Genomic DNA, 9,405 nt, shown 5'->3' with positions numbered 1-9,405 from the left:
TAAAGGTTTTTACTAACTTATCTGTTTTTAGCCGTTAAATCAAATTTTAAAGATCTGGATCACTTGATCACTTAATCACTTGATCACTTGATCCCTTGATCCCTTGATCCCTTGATCCCTTGATCCCTTGATCCCTTGATCCTTTGATCCTTAGACTTTAGAGGGAGAGATTCGAAAATGATCTCTTTGCAAATTTATCGTCATGCAGGCTCCACACTCCATAATTCCACGTGGCAGAAAATAATTGCAGGAGTACCTAACTCTCCCTCTACCCTCAACAACTCTTCAGAAATACCCACCAGACGCATTCGCCAAAACGCCTCTCTTTTCCTGCACCTAGCTTTGGATCCGCATCACCCAGCTTCGGCTGCCGAACCTCGGTTTTGTTCCTCAGTTCGTTGAAAATTTCGCAATATTTCGATCACTCTCTCTCTCTCTCTCTTCCCTTTCTCTCTCTCCCTATCTGAAGCTGAAAGACACACATTCCTCTCTCTCTCTCTCTCTCTCCGATTCGAACCCTAACGCTTCTCAATCTGGCAGTTTCGGAGGATCAGCTTCCAGCTTCAATGGCGGCCGCGCAGCGTCACTGTGAGTTTCCCCATTTTTTTCTATAAAAAAACCCTAATTTTCTCTCCGCACGAACCATCTCTGCTGGTAATTCAAATCTAAGCTAGGGTTTTGGCATGCCATGGCTGGGCAGCTCCGTCTCAGCTTGTACAGTTGAAGTGTCGGTGCTTTGCTTTCGATCTTATCTGTTTTTGCTATAAATGTGGCGTTAGCATTGCTTTTGGTTGCTCATAAATGGACCGGAAAGGAAAGAATTAACAACTCAAATTTTAAAACTTTCTGTTAGTTTTTTAAATTTAATACATTACAATGAAGCATTTTGGCTGGATTAATTTAGTGTGGTTTCGTATGAGAAATTCCGGAAAGTTTCGTTCTTTTGCCTGCTACTTGCATTATAGGCAGCCAATTGGAGCAACAGGTTATAGTGTCAGATTTGGGTTGGATTGATGAATTTCACATATCTGATTGCCTCCGGTTTTCCCCACTTGACGATTTTTTCGAGTGAGGCACTCCAGAGTGCAGGGAACACTGTCAATTGTATATTCCTTTTCGCTTGTTTGTATGACTGTTGTTTCTGTAAAACTGTCTTTGATTTTAGTTAATGCTTTAATGTGTTATCATAGGATACACAGGTTTGTGTTGTTTACATATAGGTTTGAAATCATTGCTGGATAGCAGTCCATTTCCCCACCATTAAGTTTACTTGAGCTGTAATGAGCAAACCATATGAACTCGTCATGGAATTGAAGCCGAGTTTTCTCAATACAAATATACATGCACAAGATAATAGAGTATTCTGAAAAGGGTCCATATATTGCAGTCCTATAGTGCAACTTAATCAGACCATATGAATTAGAGATCTACCAAATATCAGTTCTGGTATTTTGATTGGGAATTTTTTTAACAGGAATTATCGTGATGGATATCTGATAGCTGTTATTTTGCCTCAAATACATGATGTACTTGATGTGTGCCTAACCGTCACATGGTTATATTCAGGATAAGTAGTTTGGGCGGGGAACATGGCAGTTGGATTGGCACTAAATTATATTGGAAAAAGGTGTGTTTCTGAATGGGATTTTGTTTGGTTGAACTTCATATGATTTTCTGGTATCTTAGAATTGTTGGAATATGGTAGCTCTGAACTCTATTCATATTTTTTGTAGGTAGTATTTTTCTTAAAAGAACATTAGCTGCTGCAAATTTGTGGCTGGATTATCTATGCCTGGAAACGAAGTTGGAGACAGGGTCCATAATTTCTTTGGCCAAGAGAACTTGTCACAGGGTCAGCATCATCCTCAGGCTGTTGATGGGAACTGGCCAGGACTTAGCAACAACCTGTGGGTTGGGGGCCAGAGACAAAGTGGAGCTCCTGTTAATTCAAGTTTAAAGAATTATAATGTACTGCAACCAGGTACTAGTCATTTAACTTCTCGATTACTATAAGGTTGTAATGGTTTTTGTGTTGCCTTCACCTGTTTCTAAACATCTCTATTCTTTTATTACGAGCAGATTCGGAGAGAGGGCATGGGGGTCAGCCATACCATGTGCCTCATGGTTTGAATTTTATGCAATCAAATGTGAGACCCGAGTTTGGCAGAGCTCAGTATCAAAATCAACAGGCTAACCTGAATGGCTATGCGCATGGGCACCAGATGTTTAGAGGAAGGCAGAATGAAGCTAACTTTTTGGGTGTGGATTCAGAATCTGATCAGCAAAATGTAACATCTAGAGGCTTGCCGGTACATGAATCACAGAGAGGAAGTGGCCCTGAGCATAAGAGTAATTCGGTGAGATTAGAAGCTTCAGAATCCCCAATTGGTTTTGATTTTTTCGGTGGTCAAGAGCACATGAATGGTCCACATCCCAGCACGATGCAGTCTTTGCCTAGGCAGCAATTAGGGATTAATGACTTGCAGCAGTTACAGCGACAGGTTATGTTCACACAAATTCAAGAATTTCAAAGGCAGCAACAACTTCAGCAACTAGAAAGGCAACAGGTTTTTGCAAATCAGGCTTCCTCCATTACAAAACAGGCTGCTGGTAACCACTCACCAGCTCTGATCAATGGTGTTCCCATCAATGAGCCATCTAACAATCAATTGCCACCTGATCTTCTGGCTGGTAACACAAACTGGCTACAGCGTGGTGCTTCTCCTGTTATTCAGGGTGCATCTAGTGGACATGCATTGACCCCTGAACAAGCCCACACACTACGCTTGATGGGTTTTGTTCCTCAACATGCTGATCAATCTCTGTATGGGGTTCCAGTTACTAGCACAAGTGGCTCAACAGGTTCATATCCTCATGTTCAAATGGATAGATCGGCAATGCAGCAGATGTCGGCAAGTAATAATTCCTTTCCAGGTAATCAATATTCTGCATTTCCAGATCAGGTTAGCATGCAAGATGGATCTCGGATTTCTAGACAGGATTTTCAAGGCAGGAGTGTGCCTGGGCCTATTGCTGCTGAACGTTTGAATAATGGGTTTAATTTGGAGAACTTGAATCAAGGAAATCCCCATCTAAGAAATGAACCCGTGGAAGAATTCCAAGGGAGGCCACAACTAGTTGGATTGTCAGAACCATCGCAAGAGAAAGCAGTAACACAAGTTGCACCCGCACAGAGCGTGGCTACACTAGATCCAACTGAGGAAAAGATTTTGTTTGGTTCAGATGACAATCTATGGGATGCCTTTGGCAGTAGCACAGATTTGGGAATGGGAGGTTCCAATGTGTTGGATGGCACGGAAAATTTTGGAGGACTTCCTTCTCTGCAAAGTGGGAGTTGGAGTGCTCTTATGCAATCTGCAGTAGCAGAAACTTCTAGTGCTGATATAGGGCTACAAGAGTGGTGTCCTCCAAGTTTTGGAAATCAAGAACCTCCAATTGTGAATCAGCAGCGCTCAAATGTTGGTGATACTCGCAAACAACAATCTGGTTGGGCTGGTAACAACTTGCACTCTTCCTCTGACTTGAATTCTAGAGCTTCTCCACACTCTGCTGATGCCCATAGGACGAATACGACTGGTAGTTTTTTTAATGTTCAGGGATTTCAGCAACCAGGACCCAAAATTTCGCATGAACGAGGTGAGGTCTTTCAGAATGATTCTCCTCAGAGATTTGTTCAACAGGTTCCTGAACAAGGAAGTAAATGGTTGGATAACAGTCCTCTACAAAAGTTGCCTGTAGAAGGTAGTCATTCATCAGGTACAGAAATAAATGCAAATAGCATTTCAGGTTCCTGGAACCGTCAACAAAGCATTTCGTCAAATAATGGTGATGGTCAGCCGTTCAATATGTTAAATGGTAGGAAATTTATGGAATCTATGCCAACAGATATGGGTAATAATCTCAAAAGTCATGGGAATCAAATTTTATCAAGATCAATACCAGGCAGTGATCGTAAGAGAGGCATCCATGAGGAAATGAGCCATGCTGCTGGTATATGGAAGGCTGATTCTGTTCAGAATTCAAATTCTGAAGTGGAGCATGCAAAATATCCCATTGGAAGTCCACAGATGAATAGAGTGGGTTCAGCCACAAACAATATAGGGAAATCAAATTCCAGCAGTGCAAGAGTCAACCACGAAAGCCAGAAACAACTCACAAACAATCATGAATTCTGGAAATCAGTTGATTCTCAAATGAACTCTCAGGGAAATGAGGTTGAGAGGAAAAACCAGCATCATCTGGATAAGAATCATCTAATCTTGGAGTCATCAGGGAACAATGGCTTAGAGAAGAGAGCAGTTGAGATGCATGATATGGAGAATGTGAATAGAAAAGAGAATTCTAATGATACTTTTTTCTCTAATGCACATCACCCTGCTCCAATTGGTGGTTTGAAGGAAACCGTTGCCTCTGATGCTGGTGATTCATTTGCTTTTCCTGGAAGTAAACAAAAATCAACTAGTAATGCTGCTCGAAGACCCCCAGCAACTCGCAAGTTTCAGTATCATCCGATGGGGGATGTGGATGTTGAAGTGGAACCATCTTATGGGAAAAATCATGTGACACATTATTCACAAGCTATGTCCCAGAATGTACCTCCAGGTTTTAAAAGTTACAACCAAGGGGGGCAGTCAAACTTTATTGGTCACACTGATAGAGGTTCTATGGAAATTGAGAAGGTGATCAATTGGTTTTTTTTTTTTTTTTTTTTAATCTTTGAGATTGATGCCAGAGTTTTTAGTTTTGATTTTCTTGATTCATCTATATATTTTTGCTTTAGGTCTTCTTATTTGTTTTTCTTTCTTTCGTAATCCTAAAATTAACATTTAGTTGACATTTTCTACCCACTTGTGCGTTTACCTGGTTGTCAGGGTGACACAAAACATTTAGATGAGACACCTTCCAAAAATTTGCTTCCAGGTTTTGTACCAAGCACGTCTACTCCCTTTGACAGATTCCCTGGTAGAAATGCCCCAATCAAGGCTGCGCCATCAAGGTAATTGAATAATTTTATCTTTGCTACCATTCTTATTTTTGCTTTAGTTGAATACTGCATATGTACAATGCATATATAAATAGATTTGCTTGATGATACGAGGCTTTAATATTTTCAATTCCTTGCAGTCAACATATGCTTGAGCTACTTCACAAGGTGGACCAACCAAGGGAGGGTGGCAAAGCTACACACTTCACCTCTTCGGATCACAACACATCATCGGAGATGCCTGAAGTGGAAACTTCTGATGGATCTGTAGGTCAATTACAGAGAAAACAGTCATCTGTTTCTCAAGGTTTTGGTTTACAGCTGGCTCCTCCATCTCAACGGACTCCAATTGCAGATCATACCTCATCTTCTCAGTTCTCTTCACAAGCAGTTGTCAATTCATCCCCTGTCCATTCTGAGATAGGAGAAAAGGGTCATACATGGTTGGCCTCGGCAGCATCTGCCCAGTCCTTGCCTTCTTCCCGTGAAGCATCTCAAGGTGAATTTAGAAACAATCTCTCTGGTACCTCAGGACAGATAGGGAAAAAGGCTTCACCATACAATATTCAGGGAAGTTTTCCTACAGCTTTCAAATCTGGTTTTCCTCTATCAAGAAGTCAACTAGAAAATCAGCACATGATTGGTTCGAGTGGACAAGCAACAGCAAGCCAGTCTGTGAACATACCTTTTGATAGGCTTGCTTTCCGATCGAAACAAATGGGTGATTCTCGTGACATATCTCAAACTAGCCAATCTGCCCTGCCATCAGTGCCAGATTTGTCTGGAAGTACTTCGCAGAATAACCTTGCCTCTGCTTTTGCAGAGGCATCCCATCTGAATGTTGCTGATCAATCCGGTTCACGTGTTGCTGCCCCGAAAATCCCTGAATCAGATGTTCCGCCAGGCTTTCAGCCTTCTGTTGCATCGGGTATGTCCCATCAAGGTGCCATTTCTCAAGTGTTGACTAATGTATGGACCAGTGTTCCATTTCAGCAACCTTTTGTAAGTGCTGAATCACCAAGGCTCAATGAGCAAGATACCCGGGAAAGAGGGCATGGCTTGTCTGCCTTTGGTGCATATTCTTCGAACATACAAAGCTTTGTTGGGAAAAAGCAACCATCCAATCTAAGTACTAGGCAACAAGCGTCACCTGAGAACATTACGAATGCCCAAAATATCAATGTCTCGCAGGCAAAAGAATCCATTGCAAATAATTTGTCAAGCTCTGTTGCTACCCAGAGAGATATTGAAGCTTTCGGTCGCTCTTTAAGACCAAATAACAGTTTGGATCAAAGTTATTCCTTGCTGGACCAAGTGCAGGCTATGAAAAGTAAAGACGTTGATGGAAGTGATCAGAGTGTGAAGAAGTTGAAAGGTGCAGATTCTGGTGTGGAGACTCAGCAGGTGAGTCCCCTGGGAGGATCACAATCACCTTATGGATATAATAGTATGGTAGGAGATTCATCAGCTGATCATACTTTAGTTCCTTCTGGAGATCCTAACATGCTTAGCTTTTCATCCAAGCTTGGGGATACTCGAAATTCAAATGCATCTAGTCACGATATGTTTGCTTTTAATCAGAAGAATTCCCAGAATTTCTCTAGTAGTAATGCATTTTCTCTTAGAGGTGAACAGTCTCAAGTTAGCCCCCAGATGGCACCATCCTGGTTTGAACAGTATGGAACCTTTAAGAATGGGCAAATATTTCCAATGCATGATACACTAAGAACCACTATGAAGGCTATGGGACAACCTTCAGTTGCTGGAAGGGCAGGTGATGATCTGCATCCTCGGGAATCAATGGAGCAAGCAAGTGCTGCTTCTGATGCTAGTAAGCTTGTTACCACCCCACAGAGTTCAGCTCCCGTACCTATTCCCAGGGAGCAATCACCTTCACCTCATTTATCGCATTCTGATGTAGCTGATCAAAGTTTAATTGTTGAGAGACCAATGAAGCGTAAAAGTGCTACATCTGAACTCTCACCTTGGCATAAAGAGCTGACCGAGCTTCCCCAAAGGCTTCTGAATATCAGGTGGGTTGCTTGACCCTCTGCTCGATAATTAAAGATGCCCCATTTTAACTTTAGTTTCTTTGTTATTTTTATGTTTCAGGGAAAAATATTAATTTTTTTTTTCTTTCATGAATTTCTAACATATGGAAGGTTTATACTTACAGTGCAGCTGAAGCAGACTGGGCTCGCTCAACAAACCGACTGGTTGAGAAGGTTTGTTTCAAGTTCACCCACTAAGCTCACAATTAAGCTTTGATGTACTGTAATTCTATTTGAGAGTTTTAATTTCGAATTGCTTCATATTGGGTTGATAGGTGGAAGATGAAACTGAAATAACTGAAGACGGACCGCCAATATTTAGGTCCAAAAGAAGGATGGTCTTGACTACACAGCTTATGCAGCAACTGCTTCGCCCTCCTTCTGCAGCAGTTCTTTCTGCAGATGCTAGCTCATGCTATGGGAGTGTGGCTTACTTTGCATCTAGATTAACCCTGGGTGATGCTTGCAGTGCAATCTCCTGCTCTGGAAGTGATGCTCAAACTCCATTGCCTCTTGACAATATAAACCTGTAAGAGTTGTTTAAAATTTATGTTAAGTTTTCCATTAATGAATTGATGATTGGTGGATTTTGCATTATTCATTGCATTCTAACATTCAGTCTTCATTATATGTTTTATAGTTTGCCGGAGAAGCTTAGAACACACGAGAAAATCGGCAATCAAAACTACTCAAAAGTTGTGGAAGACTTTATTTATAAAGCAAGGAGGCTGGAAAATGATTTGTTGAGGTAGCCTCCACAACCTTTTCCTTTCCTTCACGCCTCTGTATTTTATTACTAGTTTTGACATTGTAGTTAACTTTAATCTCTATGTTAGATACTAAATATTATCTTCTTATCGTTCTTATGTATGTTCTCTCTCTCTCTCTCATACTCTGGTGTAATCTTCCATTCATGCAGACTGGACAAGAGAAGCTCAATCTTAGACTTGAGAGTGGAAAGCCAGGATCTTGAGAAGTTTTCTGTCATCAATCGTTTTGCTAAGTTTCATGGGCGGGCACAAGGTGAGGGGCCGGAGGCCTTATCGTCTTCTGATGCTCAAAAATCCAGCCCCCAGAAATATGTTACCGCACTTCCAGTGCCTAGAAATCTGCCAGACAGGGTACAATGTCTTTCACTTTGATTATTAATTTATTATTTTTCCCTCCTCAGCCATTTGTCTCCACCTCCCTTGTGATCCTCTTGTCAATTATCTTTCAACTTATTTATTGGGACATGGTTCGCAACAGCAGTTACACAAATCGGAATGTAGGAGAAGAATGAATTCTAGATTGTCTCCTTTAATAGCAAAGGAGACTTGTAGTTCTTTTCACTATGGGCCATTGATGCCATTTTTAAGAAATATAAGATGGTCTCTGTATACTCTGAAAGTTTAGAAAGGAACTGTGATGCCCCATCAATTTTTTGGCTAAGGGGGGAGGATAGAACCGCAGTCCCATTACTCAAAATTGTACACACTTCTATAATTCATGTAATCATGTATTCTCGTTCATAATCCTAAGCCTGTGAAATCCATTGATTGTGGTCTTACAACTGAGATTTATGAGAAGAGGGACTCTGTGGACTTAAGTTCTGAAATCAGTTGAGAAATTTTGCCTTGATTTTGGTTCAGTTGTGTAAAAGTCAATGGGCAGTTATTTTTCTTGGTAGTTTATGACGTCCACAGGAGGCTTAGTAAAATGGGGTAGTTGAAATTTTGCTGCACCACACTCGTGCTACTAGTTTGAGTGTCAAAAGATTACAATGGTGTCTGGTTGTTATCCTTTGATCAGTTGTACCGTGAAATTCACTTCTAACGGTGAAACAACTCCAGAAGAAAGTTTGAAGCACCGTTTAAGCTCTTTATTAATATGTTAGCTTTGTGTACTGCATACATTATGTTGGTTTCTTCTTTTGTTTTACTTTCACGGCTGATTTTCACACTCCCATTTTCTTCGCGTGCACTCCTCCCTACATTTCTACCCTTTGGATTGAATAAATGAAATGAGAATCAGGGCACAGAAACAAGGGGAGGAGTGCAGTTGGAGAAAATGGAAGTGTGAAAATCACCACCCTTTGGAAATATGGCCTTTCTTTACTAGATGTTTTGCTTCCTTTATCCTTTCATGTGTGTTTTAGCACTTTCAGAGATTTCGGCATACTCAATGTCCGTCATTTTTGAAAATACCGTAAGCAAAGTATCGTGCTTGCTGAGTTGAAACTGGTCCATTTTGTACTTGTTCTATTAGTTTGTGTGTTAAGCATTTGTTATTGCATAATGTTGAAACCCTCGAGGGGACCTCGAGGGAACTGTGCATGTGTGGAGTGTGACTCATTGCTAGGCGAGCGTT

The 9,405-nt window shown here is 41.1% G+C and overlaps 1 protein-coding gene across 2 annotated transcripts; it reads left to right on the top strand.

Annotated features, from left to right (window-relative positions):
• The first annotated feature begins 288 nt into the window (after positions 1-288).
• Positions 289-8,570, top strand: LOC103438188 (uncharacterized). Of its 2 annotated transcripts, none has more exons than XM_029104036.2 (10): positions 289-588; positions 1,567-1,627; positions 1,734-1,981; positions 2,080-4,700; positions 4,893-5,017; positions 5,146-7,038; positions 7,182-7,230; positions 7,332-7,585; positions 7,697-7,804; positions 7,976-8,570. In XM_029104036.2, the coding sequence occupies exons 3-10, from the start codon at positions 1,789-1,791 to the stop codon at positions 8,196-8,198; spliced, it is 5,466 nt and encodes a 1,821-aa protein (XP_028959869.2). In that variant the 5' UTR covers positions 289-588; positions 1,567-1,627; positions 1,734-1,788; the 3' UTR covers positions 8,199-8,570. The 2 variants fall into 2 exon arrangements, with proteins under 2 accessions (XP_028959869.2, XP_070679933.1); XM_070823832.1 differs by having other exon boundaries at positions 345-588; positions 1,475-1,627.
• The last annotated feature ends 835 nt before the right edge of the window (positions 8,571-9,405 follow it).

Source organism: Malus domestica, chromosome 06 (assembly GCF_042453785.1).
Source record: "Malus domestica chromosome 06, GDT2T_hap1".
In the NCBI taxonomy this organism is placed as follows: domain Eukaryota; kingdom Viridiplantae; phylum Streptophyta; class Magnoliopsida; order Rosales; family Rosaceae; genus Malus; species Malus domestica.
The sequence above is the reverse complement of the archived record's forward strand: the minus strand, read 5'-3'. Positions and strand labels throughout refer to the sequence as shown.